Raw genomic sequence first — 21039 nt, forward strand, 5'->3', positions numbered from 1 at the left:
ATCATGTCACTCTTTTCAGTTCTGAGCACACATTGAGCACATAAGGATGCCTAGAAAATAGTATCTCTTGCCAAATACAATGGCCTGGTGAGAAATTTTGCCTGGAGCAACGCAGCCCACATAACATAGCTATATGTGTTTCCTTCTTCAAGACAATTCTCAGTCTCATTTTCCAGGGACAATGAAGATGCTCCTGCAGGATTGTCCATGGGAGGTGTTTGATCACTCAAGGTACAGCCCATATAAGCTCACTCTGAGCTTCATCTCTGCTCACATGGTCCGGAGCTCATCATGGTCTAATAGCTAGCATTGCTGCCTCTGGATCACAGGGCCCCGGGTTCGATTTCTGACCAGACTGAGAATTTTCTCTGCCTGTGGGTTGGGTGTTTGCATTGTCATCATCATTTCATCATCATCATTTGTGACAGTGACTAGTTTGGATTGTGTAAAAATTGGACTGTGCAAAAATTGGGACTTTGTAGGGGAGCTGATGACCATGCAGTTGAGTGCCCCACAAACCAAACATCATCATCATCATCAGCAGCAGCATCATCATCATCACCATCTGCTCAAATGAACTGATAACTATGAAGACAGCATTCTGTTAAAGACAATGAACTGTAGACCAGTGAAGAGAATTGGCAGAAAGCACTGGCAGCTGCCTTCTATGATGAGGGTATTAGAAAGTTGGTACAATGGTATGACAAATGTCTAATTCAGATGATTGAATATGTAGATAAGTAGTTTGAAGTTGTAGATAACTGTTGCAAATGAAACAATTTTCAATTTCACAGTGGTTTCCATTTTGCGGCTGATTGGAACTTACTTTCCAAATACTCCTTGCACTTTCAGCTGAGGAGAAAGATAAGTGGTAGCTGAGCACATCTTGGAAGAAACCCATTTGTTTTATTTTGAACAGATGAGAGTGCTGTTCAGGGCCAGTGGATTCTGGAGCAACATAATAAAGGAAGGCGTAAAATTAAGGATCAGTGGTGGCCTCAAAAACTAAGATGGTGAATACCAACTAAGTTTTTCTCTGGACCCACTAATGAACACAATAGGCTCTAAGTATTCCTATGACACACAAAGTGGAACCTGGCTGAACATTTCAGGGCTCAAGTGTGGTCAGTCCCTCCATCGCCACCTTATCTTTAGCAAATGAAGTGGGCAGCCTAACACATTGCATCATCTATACAAGAATAAGCAAGATCCCATCTTTGTTATTTCATCAGAAGAAGATGGGAATGTTGCTCATCAAAATGTTACATCAATTTTATGAACTCACTCGGCTGTAGCTGAGACCTTTACACTGAAAGCAAATTTATATATGGTACTTGTTCTATTACTTCACTGGTAATTTATATTTTTTCTTTCTGTAATGTCTGTTATAAATTATTTTAGTTTTCTTGCAATTCATTTTCAAGCCATTTTTCAATTTTGTTGTTGAAGTTTATTTGTGCTAGAGGTAAACAGTATGATGTCATCATTTCTGTTCCATTACCATTCGTTGAATCTTCATCTTTCCAAAATCAAGGTCCTGAAAACTTCATCTAGGACTGAAACCTCCTGGCAGATTAAAACTGTATGCCAAACTGGGACTAAAATTCAGTACTTTTACCTTTGGCTAGCAACTCCTGTGCTGGCTGAGCTACCCTAGCATGACTCATGGCCCCTCCTCACAGCTTTATTTCAGCCAGTATCTTGTTTCCCACCTTCTCAACTTGAGGTTGAATAGGAAGGAGATACCGGCCGCAGTGGTCTCGCGGTTGAGGCGCTCAGTCCGGAACCGCACCACTGCTACAGTCGCAGGTTCAAATACTGCCTCGGGCATGGATGTGTGTGATGTCCTTAGGTTAGTTAGGTTTAAGTAGTTCTAGGTTCTAGGGGACTGATGACCACACCAGTTAAGTCCCATAGTACTCAGAGCCATTTGAACCATTTTAACCATTTTTAGGAAGGAGATGAGGTAAAGCTGTGAGAATGGATCCTGAATTGTGCTTGATTATCTCAGGTGGTATGGTACTTGCTCATGAAAGGCAAAGGTCTTGGGCTCAAGTTCGTCTGGCACATAGTTTTAATCTGCCAGGAAGTTTCATATCAGCCAAACTTCACTGTACAGTCGAACATGCATTCCTCTAGGCTTGTTGAGCATAGTTTTTTGACATAGAATGTACTTGCCTTTGCCTGACTCTTCCTTTAGTTCAGAACCTCTTGCTACACTGACGAAGTTTCATGAGAGCTGTAGCATCTTATGTAAAATGGTTCAAATTGCTCTGAGCACTATGGGACTTAACATCTGTGGTCATCAGTCCCCTAGACTTAGAACTACTTAAACCTAACTAACTTAAGGACATCACACACATCCATGCCTGAGGCAGGATTCGAACCTGCAACAGTAGCAGCAGTACGGTTCAGGAATGAAGCATCTAGAACTGCTTGGCCACAGTGGCCGGCAGCATCTTATATACATACATATTCTTCCAAACACTTAAATAAATTGAATCAAAGCATTGTTCCCCTAGGTCTGTGAGTAGACTTTTGTTGACACTCAGTTGGTATCTACATCTACATCTACATCTGTTTTTCCAAATCTCTGTCCTCTGCTAGTCCCACTGGCATAACAAAGCTCTTTTATCTCAGTAGAATCACCACTTTAACCCTTCTGCTTAATACAAAGAAGTAAATACAGCTCTCTATATAATTATTCAATCCTGTTCATAAGTGTCATGTAATTATTCATCTTATATGTTCGCTCCATAGTGATTAAAAAAGTGGATTGTTTCTGTCTCTGTAATCAGACGATATTCTTTGGTTTGAATATGATGTACATTTTTCATGAGAAGTGCATATCTTAACTTATACACAATGAATTTGTGTTCATACAGAGTCACTAGCGCATATCTGAAACCTTTGAAACTGGTCTGACTTGCTTTTTTGCTGCATTAAGTATTATCACATTAAGATCACCTCAGTGTTCCTTAGATTACAACCAATTACTAAACTAATACCTGGAAATTAACTATTTTCAGGATAACAATGGTACAATAGAGAATGAAGAACTAAGGGGATTCCTGAAAGACCTGTTGGAGCTAGTCAAAAAGGTAAGACAATTTTCATTTAAATATGACTTCTGTACAGATAAATATCATTACAATGGAACTGCATCAAAGTTGAATTTGTTATGAATTTCTGTTTAGCTGATATTTTTCCAAGTAGAGCAAGTTATTTAATGGTGTAGAACTACCACCCTGTGGCAGAAATTGCTACTGAGTCAAACATGCTTGGTTTCAATAGCCATTTCACAACCCTTATAATCCTGACTCTCCTTAAATAATTTATTAAATGTCAGTAATACACTGGGGTGGTAGGGGTCGTGGGATAGTGATATGCACATATACAGATGGCAATAGCATCATGTACACAAGTTATAAAAGGGCAGTGATTTGGTGGGGGTTGCCATTTGTACTCATTTGATTCATGTGACAAGGTTTCTGATGTGATTACAGCTGCACAATGGTGGTTAATAGATTTTGCCTGTCAAATGGTAGTTGGAGCTAGATTCATGGGACATTCCATTTTGGAAATTGTTAGATAATTTAATATTCTGAGATCTGCAATGTCAAGAGGATGCTAAGAATACCAAATTTCAAGCATTACTCTAAGCATTGGCAACGAAGTGGCTGATAGCCTTCACTTAAAGACCAAGAGCTGTGGCTTTTGCATAGTGTCATCACTGCTAACAGACAAGCACCGCTGCATGAAATAACTGCAGAAATCAATGTGGGACATACAGTGAACATATCCAGTACAACAGTGAAGCAAAATTTGGCATTAATGGGCTATGGCAGCAGGCAACCGATGCAAGTGCCTTTGCCAACAGCATGACATCACCTACACATCTCTCCTGGGCTTGTGACCATGTTGGTTGGACCTTAGACAGTTGAAAAACCATGGTCTGATCAGATAAGTCCTAATTTTAGTTAGTAAGAGCTGATGATAAGTTTTAAGTGTGGCTCAGATCCCATGAAAAATGGGCCCAAATTGTCAACAAGAGTCACGCGGGATTAGCCAAGCGGTCTAAGGTGCTGCAGTCATGGACTATGCGGCTGATCCCTCGGGCATGGGTGTGCATGTTTCTCGTTAGGATAATTTAGGTTAAGTAATGTGTAAGCATAGAGACTCATGACCTTAGCAGTTAAGTCCCATAAGATTTCACACACATTTGAACTTCTTTCTTTTTTTGTCAACAAGGAACTGAGCAAGCAGGTGGTGACTCAATAATGGTGTAAGCTATGTTTACAAGGAATGGATTGGGTCCTTTGGTCCAACTGAACTGATCGCTGGCTGGAAATGCTTATTTGCAGCTGTTCATGGACTTCACGTTCCTGAACAATCATAGAATTTTTATGGATAACAGTGCACTATGTCACTGGGCCACAATTGTTCACAACTGGTTTGAAGCACATCCCAGACAATTTGATGCAAATTAATTGGCCACCTACATCAGCTGACACAAATCCCATTGAACATATGTGGGTTATAACTGAGAGATCATTTTGTGAAAAAACTCCTGCATCAGCAACACTTTTACAATTATGGACAGCTGTAGGGGCACCATGGCTAAATATTTCTACAGGGGCATCCCATGACTTTTGGAGTGAATGTGACATGAAGCTGCTGCGCTAAATCAGGAAAAAGCTGATCCTGCATCATATTAGATGGTATCCCATGGCTTTTGTCACCTCATTGTGTTATGAAAAGAATAGATTGCTACTCACTAACTGGAGGAGACGCTGAGTCACAGACAGCAACAATGAAAACACTGCTAAAAGCTTAAGCTTTAGGCCTAAAGACCTCCTTTGAAAATAGAAAACACTCACGCATTAACACAAGCACAACTCCCAAACACATGGCCACTGTCTCTGACTGCTGCAGCCAGGCCACAGTGGGCAGAGATTTTAGTTTCACTGATCCTTATCAGCTAGGAAGAACTCAATGGTGGTTGGTGTGTACACATGGATTTCATGGTAACAGCATGTGGGTGGCCTTGACAATCCACTCCGGCTCAGGAACACCTAACATGTAAATGTGTACCCAGCCACCACAAGTCATATCCCTGATATACTCACCATGAAGAACAGTCCTGGGGGCATTTATGATATTATAAACATGTAAGAATCTTCTCCTCTCCTCCTCTCACCCTCCCCCTCACCAAGTGAGCCATAGCTCAGACCTGGATCTTTGGCTTTCTCCATCTGGCACAAAGTATTAATGGATCACAATCTTTCACACTAGATTAAAGATTGAAACTTTATTTCTGGAAAATAAAACTACCTTATGCATAAGCCATTCTTTACAATATATTTTCTTCTGAAAGTCTTAGTTGTGCAAAGTTACGAAGTGAAATTATGTAGATCTGCAAAGGAGATGAGATGTGCCACCCCACCGGTAAGTGTCCAGGTTAAGATCCAGTCCCCAACACAATTTTAATGTGTCTGAAGTTTGTAAATCTAAAAGAATTTCATTGTGTAATTGCAAATAAATGAAATGGAATCTTAGACTGTACATCAAATGAAAGACAGTGAGTGAAATTCATTGATTTACAAAAAACGAAACTGGAGTTGAAACATACATAAATCAATTAATTTTAGAAAATTTTAGTGATTTAAAATTATTATTTCATACAATTGCTTCTATTGCAAAAAAAAATAAATATTTTTAAGTTGAGGATGAATGAGATCAGTCTCATTATTTCTTCAATAACTTTTATTTGAGAATAGAATTTCATTTAATTGTTTTTTAGTATTTCACTTTTCTTGTGCAGTGCATTCTTTTGGGGCTATTTCATAACAGCATTAGAAATGTTATCATACAAGCTCAGTTCCTCATTACAGTGTGATCTATACCTTTTATGAAGCTCTCTCTTCCTGGTACCAGGTTCTTTAATACCATGTGTTACATGTAATTTCTCCTTTATCCTCATTTTATGACCATTTGTCATTCATGAATGTCAAAATGAAACACTGTAGGAATATATTTAACAAATAAATAAATTTCTCATTTGATGAGTACAGTGTCAGTTCTATATACTACATCCACTTCTTCCTTACATAATATATTTTTATTTACAGAATTATGATAATGTTGAAATGTGTTTTTTTTATTGATGTGTAGTGAATTTTTCGATTGCTTTGGCACTACTCCTTTTAAGTCCTGTTGATAATTTTAATTTGCACATTAAAAAAAAGAAAGAAAGAAAAAAGAAGGACATTACCAACTTAAGTTGTTTTCAGTCATTAACTGTGACATAAAATCAACATTAAAGCCTGAAGATAAACTGTCTCTTCACCTATTTTTGCTTATCCTAAACAATATGTTCATTGGTTATTTAATTAAACTTAATTACAAAAGGTCCAGTAGCTTCCATTTACCTATCTGCTATACGTTAAAGTGTAGAATGAGCTGTTCAACTAACTACTCATGTTATGCATTTTACACAAATTTTACACCCTCTTCCAGCAGCTTCGCTCGCATGTGCTTTAAACAAACACTTGTAGCACACATCTCCTCCTCTGTACACTTCATCCTTCCATCTCTATTAGTCAGTCTACTTCTCCAAACTCTCTTTGTCTCTTTATATTCTCCAACTTTCCCCACCATCTCTCTGAACATATCTCCCTCTGCCCTCCTGCTTTTCATATCCTTCTTCCCCTCTTTCTGTTCATTTTCTCTTCCATCTCTTTCCCTCTCATCTCCTCCTCTCCCCTTTCTCTGTCCATATTCTTCTCAACACTCATTCTGTCCACCTACTCTTCACCCCCTTTCTGCCCATCTCCTCCTCCCCTGTCTGTCAATCTCCCCCTTTCCCCCTCTCACTCTCTGGCCATCTCCTCCTCCCTCATTCTCTCTGTGTTCACTTCCTCATGCCCCATCCTCCCAATCCAGCACTCATTCACTGTCCCTCCCCAGCTCCCTCCTGCCCCCTTCTCACTCCTTCCCATCTTGCTGCATTATCTGCCTATCAAACCTCTCCTGCCACCTCTCTCCAGTCATACCCACCTCTATCCGTTTCAACCTTTCCCTAGCCACGTCTATCCACAGTTGCAGCCCTTGCAAAAAAAGGTTGATAAAGCAAGCCAATACTGCTGCCTGTCATGCAGGGGCTGGAGCACTATCTACCATCTGTGATATGTAGGTGGCCTTGCAAAGAAAGTCGGTGAAACACGCAAACAGTTTTCCCACACAACATGTCTGTCATGCAGGGCAGCCTATATGGCAGGGGCTGAAAAAAGAAAAGGTTTTTGCCTTTGTCTCCATTCATATGGAATCTAGGAGGTTTTAGTGCTGGCACTCATAAAGTTTTATATTTGTGTGCCAAATTTGGTTGAAATCAATCCAGGGGTTTATGAGGAGATCCAGGACATACATACACACATTCTGATTCACTCCTATAGCTTTTTTTCATCTTGAGACAACAAAATATCTCAAAAATAATGCATCAGATTAACAAATGGTAAAATACATATTCAAAATTTTAAAAAATACTGTCTGGTGGTACCAATTCTGATGCCCCCCTGCCCCAACCCCAGAGGGCAGCATGGGGGCAGTTTTTAAATCTTAGTAGAAATGTCCCATTTTTATTATAGAATCAGATTCTATGGGAAAAATACATAACTTTTGTCATTGCAAGATGGATGGCACTGTAATTGGCAAATAACGTAACTGAGTTCGGAAAAGTATTGTTTCAAAGAAAATTCATGGGATCAAAAACATAAAAACAGATATGTGGTGCAAATGACTCAGTATTTACATTTTCTCTGTGTATCTGTTTGGAAACATTAGTTCATTCATTATCTGAATTGATCTCATTCCAGGCACATCAACTGCCATTTCTCAAATATTTTCCTCCGTAAACAGACTTTGTCACTAGTCAGAATGCAGGCTGTTATGACAGCAAACAAAACTGAAATAGTTTAATTTAAGTAGAAAGTGGCAGGAATGTCGACAATGATCTAGCATGAAGTATGGTACAATTAATCAACACAATATGTATTATTGGACTGTGGCAAAGCTACATGGTTATGTCAAGATGAATTTCACTGTCCATGGACTGTGAATGTCTGGTGTGGAGTAATTGGTGACAAACTCATTGGCTTTTTCTTCGTTGGTGGCACCTTAAACAGTGAAAAATATCAAACATTCTTGTGGGGTTAATCTCCTAGTATTGCTTGCAGACCTTCCCTTGGACTTCCAACAAACACAGTGACTACAACACATTGATTGTCCAGCACATTATTCTGTAGGAGGACAGGAAGTATTAAATTGTTTGTACAGCAGACAGTAATTGGTGGATCAGATGAGGTGGTCCAGTAAGACTGCCTGCAACATTGCCAGATCTTACTTGATCTGAATTTTGCCTGTGAGGTTACTTGAAAACTGAAGTTGATAATGAAGTGCCAACAACATGTGATAGTCCGATTCATCATATGACCAATGCACATCAGCAGATTGCATTGGAAAGACTTCTCAGTTGTGATGAATCAATCAGTGCATGGATAAATAAGTGCATGGATAAATGAGTGCATTGAAGTGGACAGTGACATTTTTGAATACTTACTGTGAATCACAGTTGACAGCAAACCGATGCTGACAACAGCAGTTCAAGCATACATACAAGCAATAGGTGTAGAAGAAGAAAAAGTATATGAAGATATTGTATGAGTAATACAGTATGTAAAGGGTGATTAAAAAAATCTAAATCATGGAGGACTGGAATGTGACTGTAAGGGAAGGTGTAGAAGAAAGTGTTACTGGAGAATATACATTTGGTAGTAGGTGTACGAATAACAGAGAAGAAAGACTAATTGAGCTCTGCAATAAATTTTAGCTAGTGACAGTGAATACTCTGTTCCAAAATCACAGGATGAAGAGAATGTATACTTGGTAAAGGCCAGGAGATAAGGGAAGATTTCAGTTAGATTCCACCATGGCCATTCAGAGATTCTGGTATCAGATATTGGATTGCAAGGCTTACCTAGGAGCATATGTAGACTTAGATTACAATTTACTAATGATGAAGGTTAGGCTGAAGTTTAAGAGACTAGTCAGGAAGAATAAGAGCACAAAGAATTGGGATACAGAAATAGCTTAGTAGGCAGTTCACTTGAAGAGGAATGTAGATCTCTAAAATGAGCAATCACAGAACCTGGAAAGAAAACATAGGTACAGGAAGGCAACTGCAATGAAACCCTGGCTAACAGAAGAAGTATTTCAGTTGGTCAATGGAAGAATAAAGTATAAAAATGTTCAGGGAAACTCAGAAATATTGTATTAAAAGTCACTTAGCAATGAAGTAAATAATAAGTGCATGAAAATTAAGCTAAAATGGCTACATGAAAAATTTGAAGATATCGAAAGGGAAATGGTCATCATAATGCCTGACTCAGAATACAGAAAAGCCAAACAAACCTTCAATGGAATTAAAAGCTAGGTGGTAACATTAAGAGATTTCAGTGGGAATTCCTCAGTTAATTTCAGAGGAGAAAGCAGATAGGTGGGTAAGAGTACTGTGAAGGCCTCTATAAGGGGCAAGACTTGTCTGATGATGATAGAAGAAGAAACAGAAATTGTTAGGGGAGAGATAGGAGATTCAGTGTTAAAATTAGAATTTAAAAGAGCTTTGGAAGATTTAAGAGCAAATGAGACAGAAGAGATAGATAACATTCCATTGGAGTTTCTAAAATTCTTGGGGGAAATGGACAAAATGACAGTTCATGTTGGTATGTAGAATGCATGAGACTGGTGATATACCATCCTGCTTTTGAAACATGTTATCCACACATTTCTGAAGATTGTAAGAGCCAGAAAGTGTGAGAATTATCACACAATCAGCTTAACAGTTCATGTGTACAATTTTCTCACAGGAGTAACATACAGAAGATGGAAAAGAAAATTGATGATGCTTTAGATGACAATCAGTTTAGTTTTTGGACAGGTAATGGCACTAGAGAGGCTGTTCTGATATTGTGGTTGATAATGGAAAGAAGACCAAAGAAAAATCAAGACATGTTCATTGGACTTGTAGACATGGAAAAAGCTTCTGACAATGTAAAATGGTGCAAAATGTTCAAAATTCTGAACAAAATTGGGGTAAGTTTTAGTAATAAATGAGAAACATACAATACCTACAAGAACAAAAAGGAAACAATAACAGTGGCAGACTAAGAATGAAGTTTTTGGATTATAGAGGGTGTAAGGCAGGGGTGCAGCTTTCACTTCTACTGTTCAATGTGTGCACCAAAGGAGCAATGACAGAAATTAAAGAAAGGTTCAGGAGTGAGGTTAAAATTCAAGATGAAAGGACGTCCATGGTAAGACTCACTGATGAATATATCTCAAAACTTTGCATTGGACTAAAAGACCAAAAGTATATGTTGATACAGATAAAATAAGATTATAATTAGGCAAGCTTTCAGAGCCAGTGGCTCCTTCTTCTGGCAGAAGTGTTGAAGAAGGAAGAGGGGTGAAGGAAAAGGACTGGAGAGGTCCAGGACAAGGAGTATATTTCGGAAAAGTCACTTAGAATCATGGTTCAGGGGAGACTTACTGGATGGGATGAGAAGGAAAGACTGATTGTTGGGGACTGCACCTCGTAAGATTTGAAAAAAATGAGAGCTTAACAGTGGAAGACAGGGTAATATGCAAGACAGAGATTACTGTTAAAACATCATGTACAAGTTAATAAGAGTGAAAAGCTAAGTGCACTGTACATGACAGAGTTGGGAGGAGATGGTGAAAAATAAGTCATGTAGAAAACTAAAACAGAGTGAAGAAAAGTGTAGTTACTGTGAAGAAAAGCTGAGACAGAAGAAATTAACATAAACTAAGACCAGGTGGGTGGCAAGAACCAAGGACATGTTGTAGCACTAGTTCCCACCAGCAGAGTTCTAAGAAAATGGTGTCTTGGGGGAAGCATTGAGGTGGTGCGTGTGGTGAAACAGGCCCCAAGGACACAACAGTCATGTTGTAGGGCATACTCTGCAACAGGATATTTAGTGTTGCCAATATACACCCTCTGCCTATGCCCATTCATCCTAACTGATAATTTGGAGGTAGTCATGCAGATGTAAAAGGTCCAACTGTGTTTACAAAACAGCTGGTGTACAACATGTCATTTCACAGGTGGCTCTCCCTTTGATAGAGTATGTTTTGCCAGTTAAGGGGTTGTATAGGTGGTGATAGGAGGGTGCGTAGGGCAAGTATTGGAGCAGGGATGGTCACAGGGGCAGATGCCACAGGACAGAGAGATGAGTGCAGAAGGAGCATAGGGTCTGATGGGTATATGGTGGAGATTGGGAGGGTGACAAAAAGCTGTTTTAGATGTCAGGCAGAATGTATCTCATTTCAGGGCGTGATTTTAGGAAGTCATGGCCTTGTTGAGGTAACTGATTAATACATTCCAGACCATGATAATACTGAGTGACCAGTTGTGTGCTATGAAGTTGCTTCTTGGAAGGATCAGTATTACCAGTATTGGAAGTACTTTTGAAGTAGGCTGTTGGGGTAATTATGTCCAGTGAAGTCTGAGGTGAGAATGCTGGTGTACTGCTGTAAAGAGGCTGTATCCAAACTACTGTGTTTGTCTCAAATGCCAAGGTTGTATGGAATGGTATGTTTGACATGGAGAGAATGGCAACTATCAAAAAGTAAGAACTGTTGTTTGTTAGCAGGTTTAATGTGTATAGAAGTGTGTAGCTACCCTACAGTGAGGATTAGATCAACATCAAAAAAAGTGGCAAGGGATTCAGAACAGGACCATGTGAAATTTATTTGTGAGAATGTATTCAGAGATTCCAGGAATTGTAAGAGGTCAGCCTCATCACGAGTCCCATGAATATGTCATCAAAGCATCTGAACCAAACCCGAGGCTGAAGACATGTATCCCAGCAAAGCCTCTACAAGTGACTCATGAAAAGGTTGACGTAGGAAGGAGCCATCCTGGTTCCCATTGCTGCACCCCTGGTCTCTCTGTATGTCTCCTCCATATGCTGACCTTTTTGTTGGTCACTTGGAGGGGGCTTTCCTGGGTTCCATAGGTCTCCAGCCCCTGGTTTGGTTTAGATATATTGAGGATGTCTTTACCATATGGACTCTTCCATCTCCACATTTCTTCACAGTAACTACTCCTTTCTTCACTCCCTTTTAGTTTTCTACAGCTTTCATATTCTTACCTATTTTTTTTTTTCTTTTTGCTGTCTCCCTCCCACCTCTGTTTCATACAGTGCACTTAGTTTTTAATTGTTGTTAATTTGTACCTGATGTTTTGGCAGTAATCTCAGTCTTGCATATTACCCTATCTTCCACCATTAATCTTTCTGGTTTTCAAATCTTATGCAGTGCAGTGCTCTACAAGCAGTCTTTCCTTCTCATCCTGTCCAGTAAATCTCTCCTGACCTGTGGTTCTGGGTGACTTTTCTGAAATATACCTACCCAGTCCTTTTCCTTCACCACTCTCCCTTCTGCCAGAAGAAGGAGCCACTGGCTCCAAAAGCTTGCCTTATTATGACCTTCTTTTATGTGTGTCAACATATACTTTCTGTCTTTTAGTCCAGTGCAAAGTATTTCAGATATTTTGCTGTCTCAAAATAAAATAAAATACCATGTATATAGATATTCACACCCTTTATGTATAGTCTCCTTCTTCCTCTTACCAGCAAAGTGGAAATATAGCTTCATTATTTATATTTTCAGCTAACTATCACATTCCTTACATTTGATTTTCAATGTTTTTCTTATGATTATAGGATTATGATGCTCAAGATCTGCAAGACTTTGAAGAAACTATTCTTCGTGGTGTTGATTACAACCAGGATGGAAAGATCAATAAGAAAGAACTCACAATGATACTATTGGCTCTTGCAAAACATAACCAGGAGGAAGATGCTGCTTAAATTTTGTTAAAAAAATTCTTTTTGAAATGAACGGTGATACAGATACTGAATGAAGTTCACTAATGAAAGAGCTGACTTTGTATTTGTTCCACATAAATGTTCCAAGTAAAACCAGCAAGCTGTAAACAACAATGATAAGTAATATAGAGTGTTAGAAAGTTTATTAAATGACAGTTTTGATGAACATAAGGTAATGACTCATTTAGCTAACATGAACATAGTACCCTGTGTCAACCATGACTTTGGTGAAGCAAATAAAACTAGCCCATATATAAGTAATTTTTTTAAAATAACCTTACAGAGACAAATACATGGTTGAATACTTCATGAAACAATGTTTTGTATAGATTTTAATGCAAATTAAAACACTTTATGGATTAAAATCCTGAGTGCTCAGGGTGAAAACAATGTTGTTTGGGCAAATAAGTAATGTATTATAGTGTTCATCTTAATGCAAGGTTATATAAAATACCCATAAGCTAAAACCAAAGTGTGTCTTTGTCTTGAGGAATGGAAACAAGTGACATTAATGTGCTTGATTTCACTGGTCAGATTTCTAACACACCATCACAAATCAATATACAAAATGTCATGAGTTACATTTGAAAAATAAAAATAACAGTTAAGTTTATAATAAGATTCATAGAGCCACATTTACCATCAGATATAGCTTATGTTGGATTACATTCATTGAAGTATAGTGTAAATAAAATGTTTACTACAATTTATTATGTCTTAGGTACAGAAAGAGTTATATTGAGTCTAGTGCTCAGTTCCAGGTGCAACATTTTTTAAAAGACTTCACTGCTGTCTCATAAGTAGCAGTGTGTCATTCCCATTCAAGTCAGTTTGCTACTTTCTAAAAATCTTATTACTGATGCATATTGTGAACCAACACTAGATTTGTTCCCTTAAACTGTCAAACTTTTGTATGGCAGTACTATCCACATTTGGCGCAGCCTCTAAACATCACAATCTACTGTATAATAATGGTTTTTAGATATTTGTAACTGTGTCTTAAACACAAAGAAATAAGCAATTTAAGAACTATGTATTGGCTTCACTTACAATAGGTGTGGTTTCTGCTATGCTCAATTTTTGTAGTGTTTATAAAAATGCTAACTATATTATGACTTTCAGATCATATTAGTCAGCCACACACTTTAATACAAGAATATGAAACAACTAAATTTAATGTGTACTGATAAGAAAAGATGAATTCCATGAATCATGACAGATCTACTTTTAAATAGAGTTAAGCAGATAATAGTGTAAATTACAGAAGCTGAAAGCAATTGAGAACAAGACTTCATTAATTTAGAAAAAAATTGTACAACTAGTAGCTGCTGGTACAATAGTAAAGACATTCCTGACAAGTGGCTTTAAACACCAATTTTAATTTAACACACAGATCCATTGCATAAGTGTTTTAAAAGTTACAGTCCAAATGTGCACAAACATTTTGCACAAATTTTAATAATGACTTGATAGATATATACAAATATAACTGATAAGGAATGCTGTGCCAAACAGAATTTTGTTAATGGTTTTTAAAGTGTCCACATTAAGGTGTTAGTGCAATCATGCTGTTTAGGAATGAAATCCAGAATTTTTTTATGTTGTAACAGCTGGGTTTACTTGGAACCTTGATTGTTGTATAAGAATGTTTATTGATGTTAATTATTATAATAAATGATATTTTGTATGAAATACAGTATATGTTATGAAGTATGTTTGGAGTTTGTGAGATATTCTATATGATATTGACTGCTTACTTGTGGAAAACAATAAGAAGCAATGCTTTTTACTTTTTAAGATTAATAAAACATGAAAGCTAGTAGTTAATGAATTGAACCCCTTGCTAACAAGTCTCCAGTCTTCATTCATACTGAATGTATGTCGCAGTCAAAAAAATTGGAATTATATATGTGTACTCCATCAAAATTAGTTAGAAATAATCTTTTAGAACTGTATCTTTATGTTACACATGTACCAAAAAAAATAAACCTTGATTGTAATACACAAAATGACTTTTAATTTCCTTCATTCCAGTGGGAAATATTAAATTTTTACTGTGTTTACACCAGCAACTTCCTGGTCTATGAAAAATGATGCACATAAGTAAAAATGTATTGTGGTTGATTTGATGTAATGCAGCCTTGCAGCTCATGTACAAAGACCAATAACTGTAACATTACTTTACTGTAGAATTCTTGATCATATTCTAAGTTTGAATATTATAATTTGTTCTTGAGACTGAGAGCCTTATGTCCACAAATAGCACAGTTTTAAAAAGCATCACTCATGCAAAACTGAGTTTGCTCTTTTCTCAAAAGATATGCTGTGAACTATGGACAAAGGGCAACAGGCCGATTTCATATTTTAGATTTCCAAAGACCAAATGACATGGTGCCACACTGCAGACTGTTCACAAAGATATGAGCATGTGGAATAGATTCCCAGATGTGTGAGTGGCTTAAAGACTTCTCAAGAAACAGAACCTAGTACACTGTCCTGAACATCAAGGGTTCATCAGAGACAAGTGTAACATCAGGAGTGACTCAGGGAAATGTGATAGGACCAACCATTATTATATAATGTATGGCAGCTTGCTCTAAATGTGTAAAAATGTAGGTTACTGTGAAAGCATAGGAAAAACAAACCTGTAATATTCAGATACAGCATTAGTAGTGCCCTGTTTGACAAAGTTACATAATTTAAAAATCTGGGTGTAAAGCTGCAAATGTTATGAAATGGAACAAACATGTGACGATTATGGTCAGGAAGGCAAATGGTCAACTTCAGCTTCTTCAGAGATTTCTAGGAATGTGTAGTTCATCTATAATTGAGATCACATATGTGACAATAGATAGGCATATTCTTGATTACTGCTTGAGCATTTGGGATCTGAACCAAGATGGTTTAAAGGAAAACATTGAGGCAGTTCAGACATGGACTGCTAGATTTGTTACTGGTAGGATTGAAGAACATACAAGTATTGCAGAGATACTTTGGGAACACAAATGGGAATCTCTGGAGGGAAGGCTACATTCTTTTCAACACTACTAAGAAAATTTGGAGAACTGGAATTTGAAGCTGATTGTAGGATGATTCTACTACCAGTAACATATATTGCATGTAATGACTACAAAGAGAATGTATGAGAAATAAGGGCTCACATGGAGGCACATAAACACTCATTTTCCCTCGCTCTATTTACTAGTGGAACAGGAAAGGAAATGGCTAGTAATTGCAAAGGGTACTTTCCACCAAGCAGTCTGATGATTGCAGAGTATGCATAAAGATTAAGATACATATTTCATACTGTTGATCTGGAACATAAGATTAGTCACTGCCTTGTCGCACAACACATGATTGTGTTTGTCTGCAGTTATAAGTTTTATTATTTCATGAAATGTCTCACTTATTTATTTGTACATATTAACTGTTTGCTGTACTGTGTAGCTATAATTTTCATTGGGTGAATATAAATAGTTACATTAACTTATTAACACTTCCTGACAGATTAATAGAGTGTACTGTACTGGGTTTGAATCTGTCTGGAACACAGCTTTAATCAGCGAGGAAGTTTAATTATGGCACACACTCTGCTCAGAGTGAAATATTGATTCTGAAATTTGTGAAGAGTTCCAAGCCACTGAAAATCTGTCACCCAAAACAAAAAAAATTAAATTATGTAAATGTTTGTTGTCATTGAACATAAACACACTGTGCTCAAAAACATTGTAATTTGGAAGTGCTATCATCTTATGTTTTGTAATTTGAGAGATAATGACCTTCACATAATCATATTTAAAAGTGACTGGGCTCTATTTTTCTTGCACCTAATTTATGCAAAGTTCAGTCCTGTAGCACTATTTGTGAAATAATACCACTCTGATTTCACATCTTCACTGTCCATTTTTGATAGGCTGCAGCATTATCAGGAGAAAGAAAACTGTCGTTCTACAGATTGGAGCATGGAATGTCAGATCCCTTAATCGGACAGGTAGGTTAGAAAATTTAAAAGGGGAAATGGGTAGGTTAAAGTTAGATATAGTGGGAATTAGTGAAGTTCGGTGGAAGGAGGAACAAGACTTCTGGTCAGGTGAATACAGGGTTATAAGTACAAAATCAAATAGGGGTAATGCAGGAGTAGGTTTAATAATGAATAAATCATTGGAAATGCGGGTAAGCTACTACAAACAGCACAGCAAATGCATTGTTGTGGCCAAGATAGACACAAAGCCCATTCCTATGACAGTAGTACAAGTCTATATGCCTACTAGCTCTGCAGGTGATGAAGAAACTGAAGAGATGGTTGATGAGATAACAGAAATTATTCAGATAGTGAAGGGAGACGAAAATTAATAGTCATGTGTGACTGGAATTCCATAGCAGGAAAAGGAAGAGAAGGAAACGTAGTAGGTGAATATGGATTGGGGCTCAGAAATGAAAGAGGAAGCCGCCTGCTAGAATTTTGCACAGGGCATAACTTAATCATAGCTAACACCTGGTTCAAGAATCATAAAAGAAAGTTCTATACATGGAAGAATTCTGGAGATAATAGAACATATCAGATAGATTATATAATGGTAAGACAGAGATTTAGGAACTAGGTTTTAAATTGTAAGACATTTCCAGGGGCAGATGTGGACTCTGACCACAATCTATTGGTTATGAACTGTAGATTAAAACTGAACAACTGCAAAAAGGTGGAAATTTAAGGAGATGGGAATTGGATAAACTGACTAAACCAGAGGTTGTACAGAGTTTCAGGGAGAGCATAAGGGAACAACTGACAGGAATGAGGGAAAGAAATACAGTAGAAGAAGAATGGATAGCTCTCAGGGATAAAGTAGTGAAGGCAGCAAAGGATCAAGTAGGTAAAAAGGCGAGGGCTAGTAGAAATCCTTGGGTAACAGAAGAAATGTTGAATTTAATTGATGAAAGGAGAAAATATATAAATGCAGTAACTGAAGCAAGCAAAAGGGAATACAAACGTCTCAAAAATGAGATCGACAGGAAGTGCAAAATGGCTAAGCAGGGATGGCTAGAGGACAAATGTAAGGATGTAGAGGCTTATCTCACTAGGGGTAAGATAGATACTGCCTACAGGAAAAATAAAGAGACCTTTGGAGAAAAGAGAGCCACTTGTGTGAATATCAACAGCTCAGATGGAAACCCAGTTCTAAGCAAAGAAGGGAAAGCAGAAAGGTGGGAGGAGTATATAGAGGGTCTATACAAGGGCAATGTACTTGAGGACAATATTATGGAAATGGAAGAGGATGTAGATGAAGATAGTGGGAGATATGATACTGCGTCAAAAGTTTGACAGAGCACTGAAAGACCTGAGTTGATGCAAGGCCCCGGGAGTAGACAACATTCCATTAGAACAAGTGACGACCTTGGAAGAGCCAGACCTGACAAAACTCTACCATCTGGTGAGCAAGATGTATGAGACAGGTGAAATACCCTCAGACTTCAAGACGAATATAATAATTCCAATCCAAAAGAAACTGGTGTTGGCAGATGTGAAAATTACCAAACTATTAGTTTAATAAGTTACAGCCGTAAAATTCTTTACAGACGAATGGAAACATTGGTGGAGGCCGACCTCAGGGAAGATCACTCTGGAGTCCGTAGAAATATTGGAACATGTGAGGCAATACTGACCTTACGACTTATCTTATAAGTAAGATTAAGGAAAGGCAAACCTTTAGCATTTGTAGAATTAGAGAAAGCTTTGGACAATGTTGACTGGAATACTCCCTTTCAAATTCTAAAGGTGGCAGGGGTAAAATACAGGGAGCAAAAGGCTATTTACAATTTGTACGGAAACCAGATGGCAGTTATGAGAGTCGAGGGGCATGAAAGGGAAGCAGTGGTTGGGAAGGGATTGAGACAGGGTTGTAGTCGCTCCCTGATCTTATTCAATCTATATAAAGAGCAAGCAGTAAAGGAAACAAAAGAAAAATTCGGAGCAGGTATTAAAATCCATGGAGAAGAAATAAAAACTTTGAGGTTCGCTAATGACATTGTAATTCTGTCAGAGACAGCAAAGGACTTGGAAGAGCAGTTGAACGGAATGGACAGTGCCTTGAAAGGAGGATATAAGATTAACATCAACGAAAGCAAAATGAGGATAATGGAATGTAGCCGAATTAAATCAGGTGATGCTGAGGAAATTAGATTAGGAAATGAGACACTTAAAGTAGTAAATGAGTTTTGCTATTTGGGGAGCAAAATAACTGATGATGGTTGAAGTAGAGAGGATAGAAAATGTAGACTGGCACTGGCAAGGAAAGCATTTCTGAAGAAGAGAAATATGTTAACATCGAGAATAGATTTAAGTGTCAGGAAGTCGTTTCTGAAAGTATTTGTATGGAGTGTAGCCATGTATGGAAGTGAAACATGGACGATAAATAGTTTGGACAAGAAGAGAATAGAAGCTTTCAAAATTTGGTGCTACAGAAGAATGCTGAAGATTATATGGGTAGATCACATAACTAATGAGGAGGTATTGAATAGAATTGGGGAAAAGAGGAGTTTGTGGCACAACTTGACTAGAAGACAGGACCGATTGGTACGACATGTTCTGATGCATCAAGGGATCACCAATTTAGTATTGGAGGGCAGCGTGGAGGGTAAAAATCGTAGAGTAAGACAAAGAGATGAATACACTAAGCAGATTCAGAAGGATGTAGGTTGCAGTAGGTAGTGGGAGATGAAGAAGCCTGCACAGGATAGAGTAGCATGGAGAGCTGCATCAAACCAGTCTCAGGACTGAAGACTACAACAACAACAACAACAACAACAACAATGACAACATAATTTTTATTTTCATTGTTCAGAAAGTTTTAAAACAGTATTGTAATTGTTACATATGATGGTGGTATAGTGCAAAAGTCTATGCATCATTTCTCCATCACAATTATTTAAAATTTCTAATAATGCCTAAAAAATCACTTTTATTATATTTTGAGGTTGGTCTTCTAAATTATATTTCCTACAGAAGTAGCACTGCTGCTAACTAGTGCAAGTTAAATAAAAAATAGCAAAATGTTTATATGCTGAAACACTATGAATACAATACACATAGCTATAAATCTGCTTGGGTTGGGGAATCAACAAAAATTGCAAGAATTTTTATATCTGAGTGAGTTTGAGGACAGTAAAATATAATTTGATCTTCTGTCTAATACAGGAAAGGAGCACCTTTGGCATCCAAATCAGACTGAACACTCTTAAAGATACGTGGAAACGATTCCTGAACGTACTTTATACCATTCCCCAAACTGTTCCACTTGCAATGTGCCAACTCATGAAGTAAATATTAGAGCCTTTATACTAGATCTAGCAAAAACACGTCACGTATTGGGAGAGGCCACTGTGTGAGCTGTGGTGAGAATACAGAGGGGTAGAGAAATTTGATCGATAGTGGCTTAAATACTATTGTCAATAGCTGCAATGGCGTGGCTAGGTGACCATCGTGTATGTATTGTGGAGACATATCTTCATAATGGTGGTTCTGTGATTACTACCCAGTAAGAATTTTGTATTTGTTTTGAACTTAATTGACATGATTCTGTTCAAGTTCAGGCTCTGTACTAAAAGAAATATATACTGGCCAACCTCAGGCCACAAAATTGCCAGAAAATGTGGTGCATGTTACAAGGTCTGTGCAGTAATCTCCTAAGCATTCAGCTCTTAAACAGGCAGCTGCCCTGGGTTTGTCTAAGTATAAGAAGAGTCCTGCACAGAATTCTTCATATGTACCCATACAAAATTGCAAAGGAAATGATACAACGAACTATGGATATCTTTCAGGAAAGCTCTGTAAATGTGTCAACAATGGAGGACGCCATTTAACAGACATCATTTTTAAAACCAGCTAAAGTAAAATGACGTAGTATTTGATCTTCAAGTCAAAGTATTATCTTTGTATCTTTCTTTCTGTGTCTGTAACTATCTTTTGAAATATGGGAGATATTTTTGCCAGAGCCTGTACAACTGACTGACCGCTTACTGGACAAGGGTTCATCGGGACAATACAAAGCTGTGTTTGCCTATGGCTACCTCAAATTGT

At 37.8% G+C, this 21039-nt stretch overlaps 1 protein-coding gene across 1 annotated transcript in view; it reads left to right on the forward strand.

Moving 5' to 3' along the window:
• LOC126278893 (calbindin-32) overlaps positions 1–14972 on the forward strand; it is a 1341317-nt gene extending 1326345 nt beyond the window's left edge. The window contains exons 11-12 of the mRNA XM_049979167.1: positions 3030–3101; positions 12804–14972. Of these exons, the coding sequence (XP_049835124.1) occupies positions 3030–3101; positions 12804–12950 (219 nt within the window). The 3' untranslated portion in view covers positions 12951–14972. The remainder of the gene's footprint in view (positions 1–3029; positions 3102–12803) is intronic.
• The last annotated feature ends 6067 nt before the right edge of the window (positions 14973–21039 follow it).

Source organism: Schistocerca gregaria, chromosome 6 (assembly GCF_023897955.1).
Source record: "Schistocerca gregaria isolate iqSchGreg1 chromosome 6, iqSchGreg1.2, whole genome shotgun sequence".
In the NCBI taxonomy this organism is placed as follows: domain Eukaryota; kingdom Metazoa; phylum Arthropoda; class Insecta; order Orthoptera; family Acrididae; genus Schistocerca; species Schistocerca gregaria.